This window comes from Megalopta genalis, chromosome 5 (genome assembly GCF_051020955.1).
Source record: "Megalopta genalis isolate 19385.01 chromosome 5, iyMegGena1_principal, whole genome shotgun sequence".
Lineage (NCBI taxonomy): Eukaryota > Metazoa > Arthropoda > Insecta > Hymenoptera > Halictidae > Megalopta > Megalopta genalis.
The window spans coordinates 14,798,423-14,824,582 of record NC_135017.1 but is presented as its reverse complement, the minus strand read 5'-3'; the positions used below and the strand labels follow the sequence as shown (position 1 = coordinate 14,824,582).

At 30.3% G+C, this 26,160-nt stretch overlaps 4 protein-coding genes across 10 annotated transcripts; 2 read left to right on the top strand and 2 right to left on the bottom strand.

Moving 5' to 3' along the window:
- Positions 1-521: 521 nt before the first annotated feature.
- LOC117226846 (uncharacterized) lies at positions 522-12,756 on the bottom strand. The gene is made up of 11 exons (XM_033481592.2): positions 11,801-12,756; positions 9,705-9,802; positions 9,200-9,346; positions 9,012-9,131; positions 8,692-8,842; positions 8,276-8,405; positions 8,045-8,198; positions 7,773-7,961; positions 7,575-7,694; positions 4,218-7,495; positions 522-2,739 (listed from the first exon to the last, which is right to left on the bottom strand). Exons 1-11 carry the CDS (start codon positions 12,099-12,101, stop codon positions 2,730-2,732), a joined length of 4,698 nt encoding a protein of 1,565 aa, XP_033337483.2. The 5' UTR covers positions 12,102-12,756; the 3' UTR covers positions 522-2,729.
- A 395-nt stretch (positions 12,757-13,151) lies between these two features.
- LOC117226847 (phosducin-like protein 3) lies at positions 13,152-15,167 on the top strand. Of its 3 annotated transcripts, none has more exons than XM_076521419.1 (5): positions 13,152-13,304; positions 13,615-13,935; positions 14,188-14,366; positions 14,457-14,658; positions 14,744-15,167. In XM_076521419.1, exons 3-5 carry the CDS (start codon positions 14,190-14,192, stop codon positions 15,010-15,012), a joined length of 648 nt encoding a protein of 215 aa, XP_076377534.1. In that variant the 5' UTR covers positions 13,152-13,304; positions 13,615-13,935; positions 14,188-14,189; the 3' UTR covers positions 15,013-15,167. The 3 variants fall into 3 exon arrangements, with proteins under 3 accessions (XP_076377534.1, XP_033337484.2, XP_076377533.1); XM_033481593.2 differs by having other exon boundaries at positions 13,153-13,304; positions 13,615-13,914; XM_076521418.1 differs by having other exon boundaries at positions 13,190-13,549; positions 13,615-13,914.
- A 516-nt stretch (positions 15,168-15,683) lies between these two features.
- On the bottom strand, positions 15,684-21,218 carry Scm (Polycomb protein Scm). 4 transcript variants are annotated; one of them, XM_033481824.2, is made up of 9 exons: positions 21,064-21,218; positions 20,866-20,968; positions 20,429-20,719; positions 20,116-20,351; positions 19,478-20,045; positions 19,220-19,408; positions 18,567-19,136; positions 18,255-18,409; positions 15,684-18,093 (listed from the first exon to the last, which is right to left on the bottom strand). In XM_033481824.2, the coding sequence occupies exons 2-9, from the start codon at positions 20,891-20,893 to the stop codon at positions 17,959-17,961; spliced, it is 2,172 nt and encodes a 723-aa protein (XP_033337715.1). In that variant the 5' UTR covers positions 20,894-20,968; positions 21,064-21,218; the 3' UTR covers positions 15,684-17,958. The 4 variants fall into 4 exon arrangements, with proteins under 4 accessions (XP_033337715.1, XP_033337716.1, XP_076377531.1 ...); XM_033481825.2 differs by having other exon boundaries at positions 21,078-21,218; XM_076521416.1 differs by having other exon boundaries at positions 19,220-19,402; positions 20,866-21,214.
- Positions 21,219-21,688: 470 nt separating this feature from the next.
- Positions 21,689-26,106, top strand: Pcif1 (Phosphorylated CTD-interacting factor 1). Of its 2 annotated transcripts, XM_033481821.2 has the most exons (6): positions 21,689-21,844; positions 22,278-22,567; positions 22,899-23,054; positions 23,124-23,266; positions 23,361-24,725; positions 24,902-26,106. In XM_033481821.2, exons 2-6 carry the CDS (start codon positions 22,310-22,312, stop codon positions 25,173-25,175), a joined length of 2,196 nt encoding a protein of 731 aa, XP_033337712.2. In that variant the 5' UTR covers positions 21,689-21,844; positions 22,278-22,309; the 3' UTR covers positions 25,176-26,106. The 2 variants fall into 2 exon arrangements, with proteins under 2 accessions (XP_033337712.2, XP_033337713.1); XM_033481822.2 differs by lacking the exons at positions 21,689-21,844; positions 22,278-22,567 and having other exon boundaries at positions 22,901-23,062.
- Positions 26,107-26,160: the final 54 nt, after the last annotated feature.

Sequence of the window (26,160 nt, the reverse complement as noted above, 5' to 3'; positions counted from 1 at the left end):
GCTGCTGTCGCCCACATTAAATTAAAAACATTAATTATGCCACATTAGGACATAAAACAATAAACGTCAAATTTTACATTGTTTTTTATGGAAGAAGTGGCATGAATCATTTGTTCCAAAATTCAATTTTTAAATATAAAACAGAAAATCGTTTATAACGAATTAGAAAGAATCTAAATACGCGAAAAGTTACTAACATGTTGCCCAAGGATCTCACCTGTATAATAATTGAATGAAAGCATGCAAGAGTTTAGCATATCGCAAACAGTTGTATCGAAATTACATAACATTTTTAGACAAACTCTACATTTTAAAAGAAAAGAACGAATAATATCACAGCAAAACAAGAAGTATCTAGTGTAACTTTCATTCTAGCATTATGTATATTTTACACGATGTGTTAGAAAATTATAAGGTGGAGATTCTTTTAAATAGAAATATATTTAATATGTACACATATAATATGTATAATCTGACATATATTAATTAATGTGATTAACATGTATGAATGAAGTACAATGTATCAATAAACCATCTTTATTCTTTTATTCCCTTGACTTGATAAAACTCTTAATAAATTCAATTCCTTTTCAATATACAAATTGTACAGAATTATAGTTTCAAAATGTACCTTCACATAAGTCGTGTAGTTATATTTGTAAACTTAATCTATAAGTAGCGCGCGCGCACGTATACAAGTGTGTCTGTATATATGTACAAAGTAATTATAGCAGCCAATTTATGGTGTTTACAAATGAAAGCAACGTTTAAAATTTACAAATTCTTAAGAATCTGTCTTTAAAGAACTTTACATTTTTCAGGAAAATACATGTACAGTCGAGTACAACTGTCTTTTGAACTTTATAATTGTTCTATCTCTTGCAAACGTTCACAGATAATTACAACAAGAGATAGAGCTTACGAGTTAAGAATTCTCAAACTACGTTTACATCTACACAGTTATTTTTATTATAAAATAATACTTTGCAATTCCATATTAGCTACAACATTGCTGTCATTTCTATTAACATGACAACACTTAGCTTTAAAACTACGACCGTGTATAAAACACAATCTGAACACAAACAACATATTTTATGACTACCAATCGCTACTATTTCTTCTGATGTTACATTAATGAATATTTATGTTAAAGAAAATTACATTAGCTATTACAACTTCACAAGAGAATATATAAAAAATATAAATTCAGATAAAATCTCATTCCAATCATTTCAATGTCATTCTTGTACTCTTAACAATGATTCTTTTATATTCTATGTAACATGACATTCATAGTAATTAAAGAAATTTTATGAATGCATAATATAACAAGTATACATCTTCGAGTAGGAAAGACTCAAGTCTAAAGATATTCGCTTACAATTAAGTCAAACACTCCTTGCTGTGTATCATGTACATGTAATAAAAATATATTATGTCAATGTTAAAATTGTTCGCAATTAATAAATAACAATCTGATGTTAAACACAACAGTTTTAATATCATTTTCATTACTGACTGATAAATAGACTCGAATTTTTCTTGTTAAACGACACCTTCTTTTTGTGATGTGTGTATATATTAACTTATATACTCAACTATGCATATAGACATGTATTATATTCGCATGGTAATTCATTTCTAAATTGCGCGTATTTTCGCATTGCTTCCGATTTATCTTGAACGCTAAATTTATCAATAACACACATTTAAATAATTATTATTTTTTTACCACTTTTTGCAAATTGTATCTTATATTATATTATAAACCATCTAATTCTCGTCGTCTTTTTGGTGTGTTATCTACATTTTGAATGCACAGTATGGTTTATAATAGATCAATAGGTTTTCAGACTAGAATCAATTATCTACTAAAATTTCCGCTAATAAAAACGTAGATAATATTATATTATGTATTATATCTTTTTAACCTGTCCTCTTTGCCAATTGTAGTGTTCGAATATAACTTATTTACATTTTTTAGTAAAACTGTTTGCAATTTTTCACTCTTTTTTTTTAATAAAATCGTAAAAGGCATATATATATAATTGAACTTGATTCCCATCTGTTGTTAGAAAAATATCAATTGAAATTTTGGAAACTATGTGTTTAAAAAATTCAACTTCAATTGGAAATATAGTTTCCTTTGAACTAAATAACTTCTTTTACACTTTTCTTCATTAGCAGAAATAACAGATATTTGTAGCAATGTATTAAATAGCCCATTCTAATGCACAAAAATAAGAATGTTAAGATCCCTTCATACACCTTTCTCGCACAGAACAATTTTGTTCCTTGGATTGTTTCTCTATTTTAGATAACTACCATCGAGTATTAACACTAGAACTACTGAGCATTAAAAGCGACTGATTCGTATTGCCTTACAAAAATAACAAGCAATAACTGCATTGATTTAGACTTCACGTAATTCTCGTTATAATACATGCCTGAATATATAAATTTGCTCAATAAAATTTTAATAATTGCAAAATAAAATATCCTTCATCAGTCATTTTTACTGGTCTGTTAAGTCTAGTGTTAACAACAAGCTAACAGCATCTATTTAGATTCGCCATTTAGCATACCGTTGGTATTGTGGTTCAAGATCCATTGTAAGTTTCTCAAGTTCATCAATTTCATCATCTAAATCATATAAAGTGTCATTTTCTTCAGCTTCTAGTCCCACATCTTCCATTTCCTCATCTTCATCCTCCACATTTCCTGTCTTATTTTGTGCTACAAAAACCACATCAATACTTTTTATTGCATGATTGAATACTTTTAATATTTTAATGAAGCATATGTTAGACTTGTATCGATACTAATAGTTAGTGTTTTAGTACAGTAAAGTAAAGTAAAAGTGCCAACGTACATGACATATGATAATGGAATATTTTACATAATTGCCACTCAAATGATTACTTAATTTAACACCATTATAAAAAGCTAAATCTCTCTTTAATGCATGATAAAAATAACTTTCAAATTAACAATATAAGCGAAATGATGTGAAGCATATAAAATGAAATAAAATACAACAAAGGAAGAATTTGTATAAATGTAGTAATATGATCTTTTAATACTATTCCAAATGTATTACTTTGCTGTACTGGTACCAAAACTTATATATACAAAATTTATAAAAGATATATAATTCACATATTCTGATACTTTTTAAAACTAAAATCATACTGAATCTCTATCTAAGAAATATATTATTTTTATATGTTAAATGTTAAAGAAATCTAATATTATCTAGGCAAAGAGAGTTATTATAATCCATATTAGCAAGGAATTTATATAAGTATGATGAAAAGCTAAGGTATTTTTTAGAGGAGAATTAATATGATTTCTTCATTAGTTAAACAAAAGTTATTATAATATTTGCAAGCGAGACATAAGATAGTGTTGAAATCAGCATAAATCGAAGTATTGTTTCACAAATACAATTTAAATTTGATAGAAATTATTTACACGAATTTCGATTTATTATAATACATAATTATATTTTTTCTTAATCGTTGCAAACTATTTTTACAAAACATTCTGTCGTATTACACTGTAAAGCCACATGATCATATTATGGATGAATTTACACGTCTTATTTACAATTTCATTATCAATCATTCTTAGTTTATCATGTATAGCAATGGAAGATAAAGTGGTATGAAATAAATGTTTTACAATAGTACAAGTACTTGTTTTACAAACAGAATAGTCTTCACACGATCAGAAATTACATATATCTACAAGTAATTTTAAATGACCCCTTTTGTAAACTACAATTCTTGTTATTTTAATGAAAATGTTAATGAAATTGTACGATCATAAATCTTATAAAACATATTTTGCTAAAAATAAAAATATATCCCATGTATAATTGCGTTGTAATATGGTAAAATCTTATTTTCTAAAATTAAATGAATGTTCTTGTCAAAGAGAATTAAAAGTTAATCTAAAGAATTTTTAATATTTATTTTTAACATGTATAAAAATGTGTAGGTATAATACAAAAATGGTTTATCATCGATTTTATTTATAAAATTTTAGCTAAATATTTCATACTTCATTAGATTTTCTGTATTATTTCTCAACTTTTGAATGAAATAACTGAGTCCCACACTCGTATAGCGAAATATAAAAATTTTTCAAATATTGTTTAATTAAATAAGAATTGTAAACTTTCGTCAATCCTCATAATATACTTTACTCACCTTGTCGCATGAATTACCGATGAGGAGTCGGCAACATTAGTGCACTCATCAGAAATCATTTCAACTCTGGCATTATTCCTTGTGTTCACAGCTGCCTTTGAACACATAGTTGTAGCAACTGCACATTTAATCGTATTAAGGTATTTATGAGTCATATCACTAATCGCATTTGGATTTGTAAATGTTACAGGTTGAGCAATATTTGATCCAAATTTAGTGAACATATATGTATTCTCTAATGTATTTTCATCTATACCACTATCCTCTTTCAACAGGCATACATCTTCTTTCGAATGGGCTACGGAGTAAACTTTTGTACATATTGAGGAACATTCAGACTTAATTCCAGACTCATCGTTTTCTTGGAATTTTTGTTTGTTAAGAAAATGCGTGTTGTCCTGCATATTATGATGTGTAGAAAAATTGTTATCCTCGATTTTGGAAGCTTCATTGGTATTACAAATATTCTCTGTCTCTTCAGTAACGAGATTCATGCTTGAATTATTTTGAGGTAAAGCACAAAACGAGGTCTTTAACTTGACAGCATCTTGAGACCACTCATGGGGAATAATTTCCGTTGAGAGCTCTTCCATGGAACTCCCAGCGAGAGGAGAAATGTCAGCTATGTAAAATATAAGATCTTTGGGAATGGACTTATTATAGTCTGCTATACAAGAACACGTTCTGGATACAGGCGTGATGTCTGTCTTTCCAAACACATTGCCCACGATACTTTCCATAAAAGGTAATCTAGTTTTCATCTCATTTACAGTACACATCTCCAAGTATTTGTTGCCCGCTATATCAAACGATTTCGTTATTTCTTGTATTCTTGGTGTATTTGTAACATATTCTTCATGACAAGTTGAAGTACTTAAATCTGCACTAGCATCACTAAAATCAAGATTAATATCATCGTACATAAAATTCTTCTTGGACATTCGTACTTTTGATTTTTCACTTGTCGAGATACTTTGCCAATCCATACTATTATTTACACGGCAAATATCTCTTCCTTCCGCTTGCTCGCTTGACGTATTCTGAATGTTTGTACAATCCATCTTACAATAATTGGTATCAATACTATGCATTTTGGTAACTTCATTGTTCAAACAATTTGTTCCTATATTTGCCTTTAACGCATTGTGATATGCAAGTGGTTTATTACTTATATTACAACCGCGTCTTTCTGTACATGCGAAACATGCCAAATGATTTTGCTTTTTATCTACATTGAAAACAAAATTATTCTTACCATCATGTTTCGGATATACGTTTAATAGAACTAAATTGTGCACTTTCTCAGGCATATTTACAGTATACGTATCATTTACATTCTTTCTATCATACATTATATTACAAGACAAGGAATTACTATCACTAGTAAAATTAATACTGTCCGTTAAAGTTTTATCACACGTTTCTTTTATCAGTATGGAATCTACCTTGCTCAGTACTTCCTCTATGTCTTCGATTTTTACATCACTTATAGTTGCTTCTAAAACTGGATATTCATATCTATCTACAAATTTAGAGAAAGGTGCGATCATCTTTCTCTCTGAAATACGTTTTAAGAAACTGTTATGTGTAATCTTTAAACAGTTATCCACCGCTATATTTGAAATAATATAATTTGCGGGTAATAGAAAATCTTTGTTAATAAGATCAGCATAATATTTTGATTGTATATTCTTGGGTACCAACTGATTATCCATAGTAAAAAGATTAATTTTTTGTCTTTCTATGTGAACCTTTAACTGTTTATTGTCATCGTTATGGTCAGTATTTCTACATTTTTGTTTCAGTAAAAGATTTACTTCGGTAACTGGTTTCGAATGAGACTTACCGCTCTGTTCAGAGACATTTAAATTATCTTCGAATTTAAATGACGGAAACATGTTCGTTATGCTTTTCAAGCTCAACATTTGAGAAATATTAAATGATTTTGTTAGTTTACTTTTTGACGATGCTGAAGAGTCTTCTGTTCTCTGACAGTTTCCGGTTTCTTCAGTTTTCTGACCCCTGTCTTTATCTTCTTTTAAGTAACAGTGTAATTTACTTTCAGTTGCCGCAAGACTGTTTACAGTACCTTGAAATGTACTCTTCAATTTCAATTGGCTGCTTGTGAAAAGACAACTAGGATTTTGAAATAGCGCAAGTAATTTCTCTAAATTCGGGGTATGTTTCTGAATGCAAGACTTTTGCTTCGTTTGTGCTTCTGTTCTATCGCTTAAAACAGTAGTTGCTAGTTTTTTGGTCGTATCTTGTTTGTCAATAAGAATCGGTTTATTATTCGCTAAAACAGTGGAATCTTTGTCACCTCTATTTACAATTGCAGATGTCTTTATTTCTTTGAAATCTTCATTACAATGACCCTCTGACAGTCCTGTGTTCTTTACCGTTGGAGTGCTTTCCAGTCGACTTGGAATATGAATTTCATTATTCTGTACATTAGTATGTTCCTTAACTTTCAGAGCGGTAGAATCTGTACTGTCATCTGATTGAATCTCAACAACAGCGTCGGTAAATTGTTGTTCGTTCTTCGATTGAATCGATTCATGCGTTGACGGTGTGCACCTTTCTTCTACCTTATTCGAAATTAAATGAGACATCTTGCCTGACGCGTTATGGGAACTTTCATCGCTTCGAGTGTTATTCGTTTCTAATTTGGATCCGAATACGTCGACGGAGTCATCTGAATCAGTCGACTCCGCGCTATTGACTTTAAACTTTAAATCAAACGTAATGTCAGCCTTCGGCGAGGCAACAATAGGTTTATGCAAAATGGTATTTGCTGATTCAACAACAGAGACTCGAAATCTAGATGGCCCACTTGCAGAAGATGCGAGATAGGTAGATGATTCAAGGGAGAGAGTAACTGGTGACGAAGATGCTGAGGATTCTGTAGAACATAATGATGTTTCTGGCACTCGGGACACCACAAATCGACTTCGTGAAGGACTTGGTATCGGGCTCGCTATAGGTGAAGAGGCTGGACTAAGGGCTGGGGAACGTAGACGACCTCCATTGATACGTTTCGGTTCGAGCATCGTTTGCCCTGGTACGTTATTTCGTATCGAAATCACGGTTGATAAAGAACATGGAAGTGTTTGACAAGTAAGCGAAATTTTACGAGAATTTGTACTACAGAGGATGCTATGACGTGAATTTTCAGAACCTTCGTTGTTTTCTTCTATAATACGATTCTGCTCGTTTTCCGAGCAACAGACTTGAATCTCAGTTAAAAGCTGCGTGTATAAGGTCTGGTCTGGGTCATCCTGTTGTTAACACAAAACGAACAGTATTAATAATATAAATATTTCTTTATCTCATGATGGAATTTATAATTTTGCTTACTGCTTTTTGTCTGAGCTTATCATCCAAATCTATTTTAGTGATGCTTTTGTTTGTTTTCATAGCAGCATTAAGGGCTGTTAATCCAGTCAGTCGTACATCATTATTTCGTAAATCTATCCTCTACAATAATAACACAGATATATATGTAGTGTGAAGTAATCTTTCATATTATTATAAAATGAAGCGCCTAATATTTACTTGCAAAACCTGATTTGTTCCAATAATTTCTGACAATGCAACAACACCATCGCACGTGAGTTCAGTTGATTGTATTCCCAATTGTAATAAAGTACGGTTCTTCGTCAATGCATCTTTTACAGCAAATATTAATTCATCGGACAACATGTTCTTTCCGACGTTTAATGTTTCTAACGTTTTAGACATTGCCTATGCGCATAAATAGAAACGTATAATATACATAACACACAATCTAACTGTACCATACTATAAAAATACATGAAATTACATACTATAATTCGTGCGAAATAGGGAGACGAGCTTTTTGTAAGTTGATTGTTCCATAACACTAATATGCTTAAGCCTTTACCGCTCTTATCTTCATGTATTTGATTAATAAGTCCTTCAAGGATATCACGTACACCATCATCTTGGATGTTATTATTGCTGAAAGAAAAATTAAATTAGTAATAGCAAATATAACTTTTTTTCATAGTTACGTATTTTTTTTAAACAATACATACCTAATATCAAGTAGTTGTATATGATTATTTACCCTAAGAAGAGAACCAAGTTGTATTGCGTCGTACAAATTAAGTCTATTGTCAGCTAAATACAGTTCCCTTATTCCAGTATTCACTTTCAGCGCTGAAACTGATAGAAGAGAAATACACTTTTAGAAATTATTATCTCCCTAAAGATTTTGTCATTAAACTTAATGAATTTTGCTTTTAAAACATTAAACCAAGAGTATTTATGTGAATATACTCTTTATTCTAAAGAATGATCATAGTTAATGTGTAAATTATATATAATGTTTAAATTTATAAGTACAATGTTCTAATTATTTGTGGACGTGTGATTGTAGGTGAGAATATTTTATGTCTGTTTCGAAGTGGATCTATAGTAAAACTATCAAACTGTATCACATAATAAATACCTAGTGTGACGATACATCTTCCTGAAAGTCCACAATTTTCTAATTTTAGCACATGTAGATGGCAGATTAATCGCAATGCACGACTCAAGATATTCATGTGCTGTTCATCAAGTATTACATCCTTAGCTTCAAGATGTTCTAAACATTGGGTCTAGACAAACAATAGTTATATTAATTATGTATTCAATAATAAAAAAGAAAAAGGAATTTATAATGCTTATATTTTTACTATTATCCTACATGCATATTACTACATTTTTAATGACAATAATAATAGCCTAGAACAGTCTCTTATTTACAAAGAAATATATTATGCATACCTTTCTTATCATACTAGCACATGCATGCCACCCATATTCGCCAATGCCTTGATTAGATGAAATATTCAACTGTCTTGCAGACTCATAATACTCTAACATATCAAATAATATCACAGAACTCTGTAATTGAAGAGAGAAAGAAATATTAATAAATATCCAAAAGAATAAATCGTAAATTAACAATGTACCTCATCATTCAAAGATGTTGCTTCTAAATCAACTTTATGAAATTGAATTCTTTTAAGAATTTCTTCCAATGCTTCACAGTCATTAGGATCTAATATTTGTCCTCTTAATGTAAGTTCTTCAGAATGTGTTTGGGATGTATCTAAAGTCTGCATTGAAAATGGTTATTTAATATTGATTCCAATGTGTGACATTATAATTTGAATGTTAAAGAGCTTGATATGTGAGTAAATATCCTATAACAATTTTCTGTTTCTTGTATGTGTACTTTGAAACTAATAATTTTAAGTAATCTACAAAAGTACAATACATTTAAAGTTCATGACTTTGACTGAGACAATAAAGTTGGAACATCTGCAGTCTTGAACTTTATGCTGAATTATGTCAAATTAAATATTGCTAATCCTTTAGCTAATGAATCAAGACTATTGCTCTAAAACTTTAATATTTTATCTTCTTAAATTATTAGTATAAAATGCAATAATTGAAAGAAAATAATATTTTTACCTGAAGTTGGCTTACAACAATTTCCAAAGGATCAGTATTATGTTTTACACAGGATTCCTTGTATGCTGAGATTAAATCATCACGGTTCACATTTTCAGCTGTGAACAATTAATTGATAGATTGTTAGAACATAAAAAAAAGCTTTAACTAATACTATTAGAATTAAATGATTGATGGAAGATGTTTTTAAAGAATTGTAGAATATTAATACACTTAAACCTACTCGATACTAAGTACTGCTAGCAATACAGTTTAGAAACTGAATTTAGAACATTAATTTATATTTTTCTTTTATAAACATAATATTTCTTAACACGTTCGCTGCGGTATTCATTGGTGACTCACCAAGTTTTTCATTTGTAGCAAGGACTTGATCATTAACTAGTGTCTATATTTCCATGAATGTTCACCTCACTATCACAACAAAGCAAGTTGATAAATTTGACCCTGGAAGGAAAGGATCAAGACAAAATCAACTCAGCATCTTTCTTTTAAGAATCTAACCAAATATTTACTTGCATTTTATTTATAACGTAAATGTAAATCACATTTTAAAAATTAAATATATTTGATTTAGTTTCATAATTAAATTTCTTATGATTTTACAAGCTAAATTTCATCTTCTTTTCACATTTTCCACAGAGAACGTATTAATATAATAATGTAAAAACAAAACTAGCACGTAGGTGGGAATAAAATGTTTTCCTTCAATTACACTTATAAATTGATTGGGCTTTATTTCATTCAGATTTTGGATGCGATTTATTAATTTTTACATAAAATACACTTTCAAGTAATCAACTGTGTCTAAATACAATATAATTAAATTAACAATACCCTTATTAATAAAATCTACTTCGTAAAGAGTATTGTACTTTAAGAGTAACTTACAAGTTAATTATATATGGTGCATAGTTCAATATTGCATCAAAGTTATAATTAGTACATGGTTCGCATTGTGAAATCTTAAATGTTCTTCATTTGACATGACCTATAAAAAACCTAATTGCTTAGCCCCTATTACTTATGCAAGTAAATAATTATAAGAATTATACTGACACATTACAGTATATTTTCATATATTAATAACTTCTTTAAAATATTGTTCAAGTAATATTTAAAAAAGTTATCATGTTAATTCATATAAATTATTCCAATAAATTGGATTTATACTTCTAAATTCATTCTTTTACCCATCTAAATTTACTGCTACACTATAGAAATACAACTGAAAACTTTAAAACAAAAAAAGACGTGTTTCAAGTATATGAATGTATGATGTAACAAATTATCAAATAGTGGATATTAAACCAAAATATTGTATAAAATGATTAAATATATATATATATATATATATAAAAATACATATATAAATTTATGTTCACATTAATTAATTTTCTTGGGAAATTAAGATTTAATATATTTTAGCCATATGAAAACATTTATAATTTCATAAGTCAGATAAATTAAATATTTTGATCCTGTTTCATACTAAAATATATACTTAAATGAGAATGATGTTATGAAGTAGAAATCTCCTATGAATGTATTGTGTGAAATCTAATAAAATTTGTATAATAAAACGCCAAATTAAAAATTTAAGTATTTCTTAGAATATTTAGTACTCTTTCTTAAATGCTATTTGAAACGTATCCACAGATATTTCTCTCGAATGTTTACTAAACTGCAAAATTTTCACTCGATGTTTGAACAATTTGGATGAAAAGTACTATCTTTGTTGTCGATTGTAACTTCTAAATGGAATATTTTTAAACAAGAATATATCTTCCATTGTCATTCTTTCAATAGTTTTAACTGATAGATTTCCTGATTGGTTGAATACTTAAGTTACAAATGTCCTTAGATATTGAAACAACTTTGAACCATAGAAATTCTGAAATATTTTCAAATATTCATGATTATAAGTCAGCTATCATAAACTAAACACTCATTGTCTCCGATGATAAGCTCTACAGGTTTCTACCAGATGAGCTTCATGTTACTATAATTATGAGTAGGAAAAGTAAATTGACAAAATGCATTTCTATCGAGGCATGAATGTGAAAGTTGTTTAGAAGTTAAGACGTTGTTCTTACCAAGTATCCAAGGATTGGCAGGCTCCAGACATCCCGTAACCAAAAGATTGTCATTTTCAGGAAAACTCACTCGTCGCGGAGGTCGTTTCTTGGTGAAAGCCAACGAACTACGTAATTTTTTCCCATCGATTAGTATATATGGGGAAAGCGGAATATTGCTTAAGCAGAACCGTGGCCTCCTGGTATTGTGCGATATTATTCGTGGAGGAAGTTTTTCAGGATCAACTTCCTCAGGATCAACTTTCAAGGTCGTAAGCGAATTCTCGCAGATCGACGTTACTGAATCCGCTCCTTCGCTCATATTAACGAAATTTCTAACACATTTTGCCAGTTAAAATTTCCACCACACTATGCACAACACGCGCGCATATATAGCCCACGGTAATGTGTCAATTGGACTGTTCGGAGGAATCGTTTAACACGCGTATCGAAGCAAACGTCAGCTACCCGTGCATTACATCCGCCATCTTTATTACTGTGTAACAAGTCGACAACTACGAGACCCAAGCGTAACTAGAATCATAAAGCCTCTTTCACGGGATTATAAAGCTAACCGTGTTTTCGTACATTGTAATTACACGCATCGATCAAATTAATCGAAATCATTTTATAATCGGGAAATAATCCGATGAAAAAATATGTGATGGTTTACATACACAGTTTGTAGCATACATCATCGATGACGTTTAAAATTTACCCATCTACGAAGATGCGACTAGATCAATCAATAATTATTTGTGCTCTAAACGTAATAATCCTACCGGCGTTAGATTAATGTTACTTTTGACAAACTACAAAAAGAAAGATATTGTATTTGTAGATTAAACGGTCAGTCACGCAGATAAGTAGAATAATGGATCCATAACAGATTAATAGCAAGTACGAATTGCAGCTGTAAAACCATGAAAACTCATCTTCGTTGTTATTGGTTGACTGCTGGCTACTGTAAAAAATATCAACCAATTGTTAAATGACGTCCATGCCGGTGGGAGTACGAAAATGCAGTTACGAAAGTGAGAAAACCTTGCAGTTGTAAAGCGATTATTATATTAAATATCACAGAGTACATTTACCATAAATACCCTGTAACGCGATCAACAAAGTTTTGCCTTTGTAACAATTCTATATACATACATAGTAGATACATATATGTGGTACTAAACTGCAATAAGTTTTTAAAAAATACCCATACGCCTGATGACAGCTAACCCGCATATCTTCAATATATGTAAAAACAAAAGGATCTCTGTTTGCGCGGTCATTATAATTTATGTATTTACAGCTTATATCCAAACATGTTTTTACATGAACTTCGCTCATTGATTTATAAACATATGTAGGTCAGCTTTTTTAACACAACAGTTGACAGTATAAGCTATAATTAAAGCTTACCAATAACAACCCACGAGCCATGTCTCTGTCTTTGTCTCTCACACGATACTGTATACGTATCTATATTACTGACAGCACTTCTTATTCTGTTGATTTATACTCGCCACTATTGGTAAATCTTTAATTATTTATAATTAAAATGCAAAGCCAAAAGATTAACTTTTTTCAATTTTATATCGTCACGAAAGCGAAAAATGTTTTGCCACCTGTTATCGCAAACCCTGTATAACGTAGCTGTACATTCTTTTGAAATGATTAAATTCTGTGAAAATTATTTTAACATGAATGTAAAATAAGTCTAAATATAAATGAATCAAAGATAAAAGTATTACAATATATCTGGCATTCACTTTATGTGTAAGTACATAACATACATTGTAGGTTATTATGTACATTTACTTGCGTCTTCTGTTATTTTTCAGTGAACTCACCTTTATGTCATTAAGCATGTACACCCATTATGCGTCAACGTTTTAATAAAACTTGTGTCCTGGTTGTTTAAAAAACTTTTGCTCCTGCAAATTTCTGAAAATACACGCAATTCGAGAAAATAATAATTTTGAAATTCGTGAACATCGCAATTGAAATTAAACAAGCCATACGAGGAAGAAATATATTCCCTGAATTACATAAATGGTAGAGATATTTTTTTCTCTGTCTGACCGGTCCAAAATTTGACAGAAACGTTGATTTCCTTATACGGTTACACGAAGAAAGAATCGGTAAGAATTGCCCTTTTTCTAGTAAGTATTTCTGTGAAAATTATGTACAATACTTAACATGAAATAATTAATTTAAGTCATATATGTCCATAAAATTTGTATTTATTGGCTTATAAATAAAATAATTTGTTTTGTATTATTACATTCTTTCTCATGTCACATGTAAGCATTGTACATACCATTTATATTTAAATAATATTATCAGTTATTATAGTTTATATTATATATATATTTATATATTTATATTATAGTTTGTTCAAATTTTATTTTTAGAGATGGAAGCTGTTTTACAACAAAAAGTAAGAGAGGCAACGAAATGTATTGAAAAACAGTTGGATGATGAAATAGAAAAATTGGACAATTTAGATATTAACGACTTTGAAAAATTGCGTGAAGCCCGATTGAAAAAATTAAAATTACTTCAGCAACAAAAACAAAATTGGTTGACATTGGTAATATATTTTGTTTGGCTATTTAGGTCTCTTTTAATGTTTTTGGAAACTGAATTCATTCCAAAATGATCGCACATTTTGTTACAATAGGGTCATGGAGAGTATTTAGAGGTACACGATGAGAAGGAATTTTTTGATGTGTCAAAAAAATCTCAGAATATTGTTTGCTTGTTTTACAAAGACGATTCACCCAGATGCAAGATAGTAGATCATCATCTCAAAATTCTTGCAAAAAAACATATAGAAGCAAGATTTTGTAGGCTAAACGTGGAGCGGTGTCCATTTTTAACTGGTAATTCCTAGATTATTCACAAACTATAACCACTGCTTATGAAATGTTTTAGTATTAAGATAAAAATTAATTCTTTTATTTCCAGAACGCTTAAGAATTAAAATCATTCCTACAATTGCCCTTATTGTACATAGTAAAACTAAAGATTATATTGTGGGATTTACAGAATTAGGAAATTGTGATGATTTTTCAACAGAAACATTGGAGTACAGAATTTCACTTTCTGGTGTAATACAATATGAAGATACCTACTCTTCAGAAAATAATAGAAAGCCATGGTTATCACAAGTTGTAAAGCCTAAAACGATTAAAGGATCTAATACTGCAAATTCAGATGATTCTGATCTCGAATAAAATTATTTTTAATAAATGAAAAACAGTTCTTATCAATACATATTCAATCTTATTTAATTTCTTACTTTCATTATAAACCATAAGTTTATTTATACTACATACTTTTACTTATGTAACTATTTTGATTAATAAAAATTCACAATTATTACACGTAATTTGTACTTCAGTAAATATAGAATATTTACGGCATGATATCGACATTATCGGGATATGTATTCTTTTGTATGTTAAAACTTAATAATAAAAAGAATGCAATGAAATAGAGCTAGCTTGGCATTATCTATTAATACACTAAATATATAAATCTCCTATATTTTATTTTATTAACATCAATTACTACGCAAAATTAAATTGATGTAAATTGTAAATACTTCATACTCAAAATAGAAAAGAATAAAATTTACAAGAAATATGTTATTTTTATAGTAACAGTAACATCCTCTTAATAGCAGTTTCTTTTACATATTGTATATGATGAATTAAAAAAATTACTCCAATTAAAATATTCTTTACACATAACACTTCAACCTAATATAATATATTATTGTATTCAAATTTTCATAAACCACTATAATTTTGAAGTATAATAATTTCAGGAAAATTTGTAATGTCAAAATTATATTTTACAAATTTTAATGTTTACTCTAAAAGAACCATTTATGCAACAGTAATTAATTTTTTAAATACTTTATTTTACAGTAATCTTTTTACGTATGACACATGTATCTCACATTGATATTATCTTTGTGATTTCCAATTTAATATTAAGTGAAGTATAATTGAAAATGTATTTTGATGAAATTACTCTAAGAACGCTATCTGTGTACATGCATAATTTCTTGCAGATATGTACAACTCTTTTAGCATGATTATAGGTAATTCGAATTTAGTGGGAAAATATTCTGTTTCTTACATTTACATATATTTAATAACTAATTTTCAATACTATAATTATGCAATGTATCACAGTGATAATTTTGCATACATTAACAGTTGTTGTATATACATGATGGAATAAAAATTGCATTTATACTAATGCACTCGGTATAATCTGCACGTGCTATTTGAAATAAGAAAGTGGATGAAAATGAAGCAAGTCTAATACCGTATATAATAATGCCCTTATCTATGAACATTTACTTCCTTTTTGTAAAAGCTTTTAATAAAATGCTAATACTGGACTACTAGCGAATATAATCATGTAATATTTTAAAGGTTTCCTTTTTACAAGGGAGTAATAGTAATATAAAAAATATAGACACTTATGCGCATAAAGTCTGATAGTGCATGTTCTAAATACAATTATTATTAGGAATGCAACATCACAAAAGTATGATACAGTGATTCAATTTTATTCAAACTTCATACTTGAAATCAGGCTTGATAAAGAAATTATTTTAATGTGTATTTATTAGTTATGGAGAAATGTGATAAGGTGTTAAAGAAATGTGAAAAAAGGAAATAATATTATTTAATATAAGTTTTTGATTTTACAACTGCAGTTTCCTTTTATGAATTTAAATATGATGAATTTATTATGTGTAATACTTTATAACTTTTGAGAACTATATTTACAATGTATTCAAAAATAGAAATTACATTATATAATGAATATGAAATAAAGCATTTGCAGTATTTATAGAACCATACTGTACTGAAATGTTAATACATTGTAAGCAAATAAAATGGTTGTATACAAATTTAATAATTCGTAAATGTTTATAATATCAAACAAAACATCAGTAATTACACTTTGTACATACATATGATTTTAAGAATTATTCTTTTAAATAGAAATGCGCAAAATATCGAACTTTGCTTTAACATGATTACGTTGATACTTCCTACATTCGGAAAATAGTTACGTGAAATGATACTGTTATTTGAAAAATAATAAAATGAACTTGAAAGTATATATTTTTCTTTCATTCTTATGATTAGACTGCGGATCTTCATGCAAATTCTCATTTTACAAGTCATTTTACAAAAATTAAAATTAAAGGGAAGTTTCCTTTGTCAAATTAAAAGATTATCTATTGTTAAAAGAAAATATAAATGCTATCAAATTGCATTTTGAAAATCTTTATGTGCCATAAATACATAAAGATTCGCAATCTACTTATGACATAAACTTAGGCAATAATCATTCTTATCAAGAAAATATATTGTTACGATGTCTTGGGGAGCCGCTACCAAGGTCGAACTAAACATGTTTAATCAAAAAATAAGATAAGAACACAAAGTTTGAATTGATTTGAATTAAATTTTGTGAGTTCAATAGTCGATTCGTACATACACAAAGAACAATTACAGCACAGTATATAAGTCATGGATGAACTTATATTACTGGAGTTATACATAATTAAGAAGAAAGACTGGCACCCAGATTCGTCCAAGTTAACTCTGGGAGAATAGATAAAATAAAAGACTTTCACTGAATCAGAGGAAGAAAATACGCTGATTAAGATAAAATGGTGTCAGGTTACTACATAAGTCTGTGTAAAATAAATTTTCTTGTTACGGCGGCACCCCTAGCGCAACAATATAATGTTCCATAGTGGCAGGCGCACTGCAGAAGTGCTACCTTAGTCTCGCATTTAATAAAAGTATGTAGAGTTGGATAAACTAGTCTAATTAGCAGAATAATGTTGCTTATAATCATATCCAGAAAAAGATAAGGTTTACATTCACGTAACTAATATAATTTTTTATTTCTTTGAGAATAAAGCCATTTAAACACTAAAATAAAATTAAACTTTGATTTGTTTCACGTAAAATCTACGATAAGTGATAAATGAATAAGTTTGAAAAGAACATAATCAATATATTCACATTGTTTTAACAACTTATATATTAATTTGTTTTCAATAATGAAAACAAATCTGACCAGCCAGTTAAGTAATGGGTTGATCCAACTCACTATACATAATCTGATGTTCAACAAAGTCATAGAAGAATATGTCTTCTACCCTTAATACGATTTACCATATTGCATATTTTTAGCGCTGGCCCAAGTTTCAATCCCATATATTTCATCATCATATCAGAATTTAAAAGTAATAAAGCTTTACCATCAATTTCCTGAAAACAGATAGCTGTTGTTATTACTAGAATTATGACTCGCATAATAACATTATTTGTTTATTAAAAAATGGACGAATGTATTATTTATTTGCCTTGATATTCTCAAATGTAGAAATTATATTTAAATATATAAAATAATAAAATGTTTAATAGCTTACATGTTTCCGGAATAAATCTGCATGTTGGCCCAATTGAGGATCAGTGACACCAATGTAATGTATTACATCTTCAATAGTCCATTCTGCCGGTTCAGTAGAAGCTGTACGATTTGTAGAACTTTCAGACTGGGTAGTTGACGTTGCAGCTTCAAGTTCTAATTAACAAATAATATTCTTTTAAACTTTAGCGAACAAATAATTAGATTATAGCACCATTTCCTATACTGATGTTAACTCGATTACATCGATTTATAAAAATTCGTAGAAATAAAATATTTAGTTCGTTATAACTAGTATCAATTATTAATTTACCAGGAACGGATTTCCTAGATTGTTTTGCAGCTGTTGGAGATGATAATGTCGAATTATTTATACTTGGCACGGAATTCTGTTGTATTTGCTGTTGCTGAATACTAGATGATAAATTTTGTTGGCTTTGAGATTGCCATCTCCTTTTCTCTCCAGTAGCAGTACTGTTAGTTGTAGCAGTAGCAACTGTTTCTTCACTATTTGTAGATTGTGGTTGCTGAGTATTTGGACATTTATTACAAGATTCCTTTCTTCTGAACAACATGTGTTCGCATGCACAAAGATCTTCAAGTTGTCGCCTTATGTATATATAAAAATCCTCTTCTTCCATAAATATTGGTAACCTGACAGAAGTAGGTTTACTCTCTAAGATTAAGCTTATGGTTTCTCCTTCACCACGTTTTAATAAGCTTAACATTTGTCTTGGACTCATTGCTGCCATCAGGAAAGCTTGAAATATATCTCTTGTTACATTCAAAATGGGACCAGTGCCAAATTGTGCTGGCATAGCTTTTACTTTACGAGGATCAAAGTAAGGACCACAGGTACAATTGTGGTTTACATAAATTGTAACTGTAATATAACAGAAGTAATGAGTCAAAAAACAATAAGTAAGCAACAAGAAAAAAAAAATGTGCAGATATAGTGAAGCATACCATTCTCCAAAGAATGTGGTTTGGTATTAGCTGTACTAGTATCAGGTTCTGTAGCTGGTTGCGGAGGAGCACTGGAACCTGCAGGACTCACTAAAGCAACAGCTGGTTCTCCGTTAGTACCTCCACCAGATATTGCCATTACCGGTAAAACATTACTGGTCCTTGATTTAAATCTATTAGGCCCTGTTGCTACAATGATTCATATATATTATAAAATGCACATTATATGCAAAAATAAAATATTAAAATATGTGTTACATTTTTGTCTTGGTGGTTGCAATGGATGTCCACTTTTAAAACACCACCCAGCAGGAAAGATGTCTCTAGAGTCAAAGCGGCACCAATAGTCAAAAGCACCTCTCCAGCCATCAAACGTAATGTGAATCATATCATCTTTAACAGCACCAACAGTTGCTGTACATATAAGTTGTGGATTCTTTTTATCTATAGCTTCTAACTTATGTCCAACTTCAAACATGTTAGAACGTGGTGTTTTTGGTTCACGTTTGAATACTTTTGCAGGTGCCATTTCTGCCCCATTCAATGTCTTTAAAAGAAACATTGGCCAACTGGAAGCATTCATTCGGAAGCCTAATGGAGGTTGCAACATGCCACCAGACTTTTCGCAATGACCAATAGGATGGATTTCGTTACTGTCAACTAAGCGCCAGAAATCATTCTTATTATCCGAGCCATCTAGTCTTAATCTCAGCCGGGGACCAAGTACACCAACTACAGTTGCAATACATGTTGATGTTAAATTGCGAGGATCAAGAGCTTCTAACTTCATACCCATCTTAAAGTCATTGGTTGGTGGAACTTCGTGCTGATAGAAAAGTAAATTGTTATGATGTATATTTTCTACCTGGAATTTAAAATATGCAATGTTATTGTACCTGTTTAAAGCAGTCAATGGGAGCAGCTTGACTGTTTGTTTCTTTTAAGTAGAGATCCCAATCGAAAGTTTGATATGTTTCGTACTGAAATGGACCTGTAGAAGTTGATGGAGGATGAGACATAGTTGTGTGATTATTAGAGTTTGTGAAAGACTGGGTTGTAGATGGAACATTATTTCCACTTAATAAACCTGTTGGTGAAATAGATGGCGCAGGCGATGATTGATCCCTATTATCTGATAAATTAAAATGGAATATTAGTATAATATATAAAGTAGATGCAAATAATTTTAAACGTTTACAAATTACTAACTCTTTTTTACATCAGGTTGTCCTTCTTTCTTCTGGTGCTTATTTAAACAAAATGAAGAACAAAAATCTTTCGTAGGTGCATCTTTTTGTTCCAATCGCACAGGTGTGCCTCTAATAACATTGTCACAATGGACGCATGCACCTCGTACATAAGCTTTACGAAATTCAGATAAACAAGTCTCAGAACAAAATTCTTTTTTTCCATGTTGCGTAGGAAGAACATATTTTAATGGTTGTTTAGTTTCTCCACACCATGTACAAGAGTTTTTTGATTTCGGTGGTCTTCCTGGACCTGTATTCACAATTAAAATATTTAAAAACTAATGTTACAGATCAAGTACAACATATATAATTTAAGTATGGTATAAATATTAATGAAAAATCCACACGAAATATATAAAAAGTACAGAGAAATGTTAAAGTATAATATTTCTATACCCCGAATTTTGCCTTGTGTTGACGACATAGTTCTTCATAGAAAACTGGTGATCAACACTGAATTTCACTGCACAATGATGTTAAATTAAGGACATCTCTGCATCTATTAATAAAATAAATTTTGGAAGCACTGTTCAGTTTTAAATGAAAGAAACTTCGTTTTCAGCCGGCTCGTGAACACGTTTCGCTTATATTTACCCCAGCCAACGTACTTTCTTGTTAACTTCCGACCAAAGAATAATTTAATAGAAACGCGGGACGATTATTTCGTTACAATCAAAATAATATATTCCGTATCAAAAATTATTATGTCAAGCCGCCATATTGCTTTGATTTGGCCGCGCAATCCTTAGGTAAAAAGGTAGTAGAAAGGAATCGCTAAATGAATATCGATACTCTTATGACACAAAGTGTATAACCTGTGCGTTCTTATGAATTTTATAGCCATAAATAACAAAGCTTGTCCTCATCAAATATGTGGACATAAATGATTTTTATAATTATTTTCCTCTTTGCACTAAGTATATTGTATTTTTAACTTCCCCTTTTAGTAACATTCTGCCGTATCGTTAAAAATTATCGCCTGAAAATAAATTATCAACAGCATAATTATGAATATGTATGTACATATCAAGGCTTAAGTATTTTATTTGCGCAGTTATGTACATATGTTTGCAACGCATTTCAGTAATAAAAGTATAAATTACAATAATAAATTACGAAAACATTGAATTGAAATGAATATTAATTTAATGCCTTGTTCAACGTACTCAAATATGTGTACATATCTACTATTGCCTTTCATACGAATTTATCATCCGTTGTTGTGAGAAAAGCTTTAACTTCTCTGTCGTCAGAATTTCAGTTCAAGCAAATGGTATCTCACGGGTGGAGGTCGTTGCGTCAAATTTCACAAATCATGAATGAATTCTAAGTTCTGTTGTGAATTTTATACGAAATCGGGATATTGTTGATCCTTGTAAGTTCTGCCACGATGATACAATAATTTTTGCAAGTTTTCGTAACTTCGGTTCGCGAAAAAACGTGAATTTATCGAGTGTTTTCGTAGCATGTAAACAAACACCGAGTTACGAAATGTTGTCACAGAATTTCTCCTACTTTTATATTTACGAAGTTAATGAAAATCTGTGCAAAAAGCTATAAACTTATTCAATTTTTACCCTATGTAATGGAATTACGGAAGAATTAATGTATTTTTTCACCAATATCAATAATTACTGTGAGAGCAAATAAAAACATGATCTTTACAATATTCTGTGACAAATTGTTCAAAGTATACACAACTAATCAAGTTAATTCAAACGAATGAGAATAAAATTTGATTTTCTATGTTTAAAATGCATAAATTGTGAAAAAATATTGATGTACATTGTGTTGAATGTTCTACATAGCGTAAACACTTTTTCAAAACAAACATCAAACAATGAACGAAGTAAGTGGAGGAAAACAAGATATACCCAATACTTCATCGTGGGAAACATTGTCCGGACAATCTGCATCTTCTTATTCCACTATGCATCATCACCATCAGACGTTACAACAAGATACAAATCCAACGGTAGCACAAGTTATAGTTCCTACTCCTGTAAAGCTTCAAGCACCTATGTTAAGTTCGGCACAAACTATACCAGACCATTGTTCACAACTTGGTCATATTCAACAACCAGCCTTAATGACACAGGTAATAATATATATTAGAAAAATATAATACATTAATTTAACATTTTATACCTCATTGTTTTAATTTCAAAATGTTAACTATTTGGGCACCAGATCTCTCTTCTTTTATTTTAAACCATGAAATGAGAGAAATTGGGATAGCTCCTGTTTATTTAATAATTTAGTGTTTTAAATAGCTATATTACTTAAATATTTAAGATATGATTATGCAACGATAATTGTTAGATTAGAATATTCTGTAAGTTGTGTAGATATAAACTAATATAGACAATGTTGACGTAATAGTAATGCTATATATTCTTCCACAAAATATTTAATATTCTTATTTGTAGGGTACACCACCAGGATCATTTCCAGACTCTGAACTTTCACCTGAACTTCAACAACAAGGATGGAAAAAGTTTTGGAGTAAGCGAGAAAATCGACCATATTTTTGGAATAAATTAACTGGAGAGTCGTTATGGGTAATACCACCTTTGAAACCTCAGGTACTAAGGTATAAACTCAACTCATGTATTGTTAATAGTTCATGTCATTTAATTACATTTATGTTTTAGTTTGATCCAATTACGGATCCCCTTGGTATCTGTGGTGTGCAACCTGTTCCTGGTAATGGTGCCATACCCACTGGAGGAACAACAGTCAAGCGTAGAGCATCAGAGGATAGTATTGTTCCACCTGCAAAGAAGTTTGTTTTAGCGTATGTTCAAATTATTTGAATTACATAATATTTATTTAAGAGTATAAGATGTTTTTGAAGGTAATGTTTTAATATGATCAATTTATAACAATAGAGGCCCATGGGACCTGGAGATTCCAACAAATGTTATAATATATGAAAGAGCACCATCAAATTTGCCCCATGTTCATCCAGAAGCAGAAGCACTACGTTGTAGTTTACTTGCAAAATTAAGGCAATGCTATCAAGAACTGTGTCATACTCGTGAATCAATTGATGCACCTAAAGATTCATTCAACAGATGGTTAATGGAAAGGAAAGTTATAGACTGTGGGTCCGACCCACTTTTACCAAGTCAGTGTTTCCCTGAAATTTCTATGTCGATGTATCGCGAAATCATGAATGATATCCCAATTAAATTAGTCCGGCCGAAGTTTACTGGTGATGCAAGGAAACAATTATCACGATACGCAGAAGCGGCAAAAAAGATGATAGAATCAAGAGCAGCTTCGTCTGAGAGTAGAAAGGTTGTAAAGTGGAATGCCGAGGACACTTTTCAATGGTTAAGACGAACTGTTGGTGCTACATTTGATGATTTTCAAGATCGTCTGGCACACTTGAAACGACAATGTCAACCACATCTTACAGAAACTGTGAAAGCTAGCGTTGAGGGTATTTGTTTAAAAATTTATCACTTGTCGACAGAATATGCGAAGAAAGTCAAAGATAAGAATAACCAGATATTGAAAGATAATGGTTTAGGGAATGTCATACCGTTAGGAGGACCGGCCAGTACGCAAAGAAAAGTTTGGTGTTACCCAGTGCAATTCTCACTTCCAACTCCTCGCCTTCCACAACTGGATTATCTTCCCGAACGTGAACAAACTTTATTGCGTTTCCATGGTGATGCTGTGTGTATTAATAACATGCATCTTGCCAAATTGGAACATCTGTACAGATATAATTGCTTTGATGATAAAAAGTTTGAAATGTTTTTGCCGCGTGTTTGGTGTATGTTAAAACGTTATCAGACATATCTTGGTATTAATGAAGGTCAAGCAACACAAATGGCTCTCCCTGTCACGGTCTTTGAATGTCTTCAGAGACACTTTGGTGTAACGTTTGAGTGCTTTGCATCTCCATTAAATTGTTACTTTAGACAATACTGCTCAGCATTTGCTGATGTAGATTCTTATTTTGGATCAAGAGGACCTTTCTTAGACTTCAGGCCTGTCAGTGGCTCGTTCCAAGCAAATCCTCCATACTGTGAGGAACTAATGGAAGCCATGGTCAATCATTTTGAACGTCTTTTGGCCGATTCAGCAGAACCTTTGTCCTTTGTCGTATTCTTGCCGGAATGGAGAGATCCGGCGCCTAATGCTCTTATAAAATTAGAAGGCAGCCATTTCAAACGAAAACAAGTAGTAGTACCTGCTATGGAACATGAATATAGACATGGGTTTCAGCATATATTATCAAAGTACGTTATCAAACTTGTAGAAAAAGAACATTATCATAGTAGAAAACAGTACATAAATACTAGTTCAAAAATAAAAATGATTGTTTCCTTGACAGAAACAATGTTTGCTTTTATAATCCTGTTTTCTACTGCAATACAATGATATTGTAACTGATAATGAATATTGCTTATTCTAGAAGCGAAGTTAATATTAGGGCAGCTCATGGAACATTGGTGGTATGGCTACAAAATGCAGCTGGTACTGGTCGTTGGGGACCTACAGAAGAAAGAGTTGAAGCATTACTAGAAGCATGGCGACCAGGAAGGGAAAGAGAGCGAGACAGACAAGAACTTTTATCACCGCCTAGACAATCTCACCAGCAAATACCAACTACACCTATGCCTGTCCTAACACCAACGCCTGCAACACCAACAGTACCATTACAAACACTGTCCACACATCCTATATAATTGCTACGAAATGTTATATAACATAAGAGATCACGAAAAAGAATAAGTTGCAGCCTATAATTTTAACTTTTTTCCAACAGAAATTAGATTTTTTACAGAGAATATTTGATACATAACTTCTCAATTCCTCAATTATATTTCACATAATTGAAATGTATTAACAGTACAATGGTTTTAAGCATCTAATCAGTTCTATATAGTTTGTTTAAACATACATTAATACTTCAATATTATTAATGCTAATAGTTATAATATTAATCTATTTTATTAAAAAAAAAAAAGATAGACGCATATACGTAAATGTATATATAAATATATTTATATATAAATATTTATATATAATATAATATATTATAAATATAAATATAATATATTATATACATATATAAAAATATAAACAAATATATATATATATATATATATTTATATATATATATACACGCAAGAACGAACAACATTAATTTGAATATTATATTTTAATATGTCGTATAAATTTCGTTCTATTAAAAATAGCAGGAATTTAATACTTAACTTGAATAATTCTTTTACGATATTTATCGTACAGTGCAATTCCATTAACTGTTTCCATAAGAAATGTTAAAACGTATGAAATGCGACAAAGAGAAATATGTATCTATTATATAGGTATAAAAACATAATTCAATAATTAATATAAAATCACGTTGCGTGGAGTCTAATCTTTGTAATAGTGTTAATTGTTGTTAATTAATAAGACTTTGTCAGACGTGATACCTTAGGTAATATAGGCACTTGCTATGCAAGTAAAAATTGGTACTATCACAAAAAGTTTAAAAGAAAATAGTTATGCGTATGTGGCGTGTGTGTGGCAGTACACGTTATGTGTATGTGAGCGCGCTGGTGTGTGTAAATAGTGAAATATATACTATATTTACTTGTTTTTAATCGAAAACTTACTTTGTATGATTATAATTTAAAGAAATATCCCTTTTTATACCTTTTATCC

Excerpts from the sequence above, each read along its gene's own strand:
- LOC117226847 (XM_076521419.1), top strand. The coding sequence starts at position 14,190 with ATGGAAGCTGTTTTACAACAAAAAGTAAGAGAGGCAACGAAATGTATT. Across the intron at positions 14,367-14,456 it reads AACAAAATTGGTTGACATTG|GGTCATGGAGAGTATTTAGA; the intron begins GTAATATATTTT and ends TTGTTACAATAG. Across the intron at positions 14,659-14,743 it reads GCGGTGTCCATTTTTAACTG|AACGCTTAAGAATTAAAATC; the intron begins GTAATTCCTAGA and ends TTTTATTTCCAG.
- LOC117226846 (XM_033481592.2), bottom strand. The coding sequence starts at position 12,101 with ATGAGCGAAGGAGCGGATTCAGTAACGTCGATCTGCGAGAATTCGCTT. Across the intron at positions 8,843-9,011 it reads GTGCTAGTATGATAAGAAAG|ACCCAATGTTTAGAACATCT; the intron begins GTATGCATAATA and ends TTGTTTGTCTAG. Across the intron at positions 8,199-8,275 it reads ATACAACTACTTGATATTAG|CAATAATAACATCCAAGATG; the intron begins GTATGTATTGTT and ends TTTTTCTTTCAG.
- Scm (XM_033481824.2), bottom strand. The coding sequence starts at position 20,893 with ATGTCGTCAACACAAGGCAAAATTCGGG. Across the intron at positions 18,410-18,566 it reads ATCTAGGAAATCCGTTCCTG|AACTTGAAGCTGCAACGTCA; the intron begins GTAAATTAATAA and ends TTTGTTAATTAG. Across the intron at positions 18,094-18,254 it reads CAGATTTATTCCGGAAACAT|GAAATTGATGGTAAAGCTTT; the intron begins GTAAGCTATTAA and ends ATCTGTTTTCAG.
- Pcif1 (XM_033481821.2), top strand. The coding sequence starts at position 22,310 with ATGAACGAAGTAAGTGGAGGAAAACAAGATATACCCAATACTTCATCG. Across the intron at positions 22,568-22,898 it reads AACCAGCCTTAATGACACAG|GGTACACCACCAGGATCATT; the intron begins GTAATAATATAT and ends TCTTATTTGTAG. Across the intron at positions 23,267-23,360 it reads GCAAAGAAGTTTGTTTTAGC|AGGCCCATGGGACCTGGAGA; the intron begins GTATGTTCAAAT and ends TTATAACAATAG.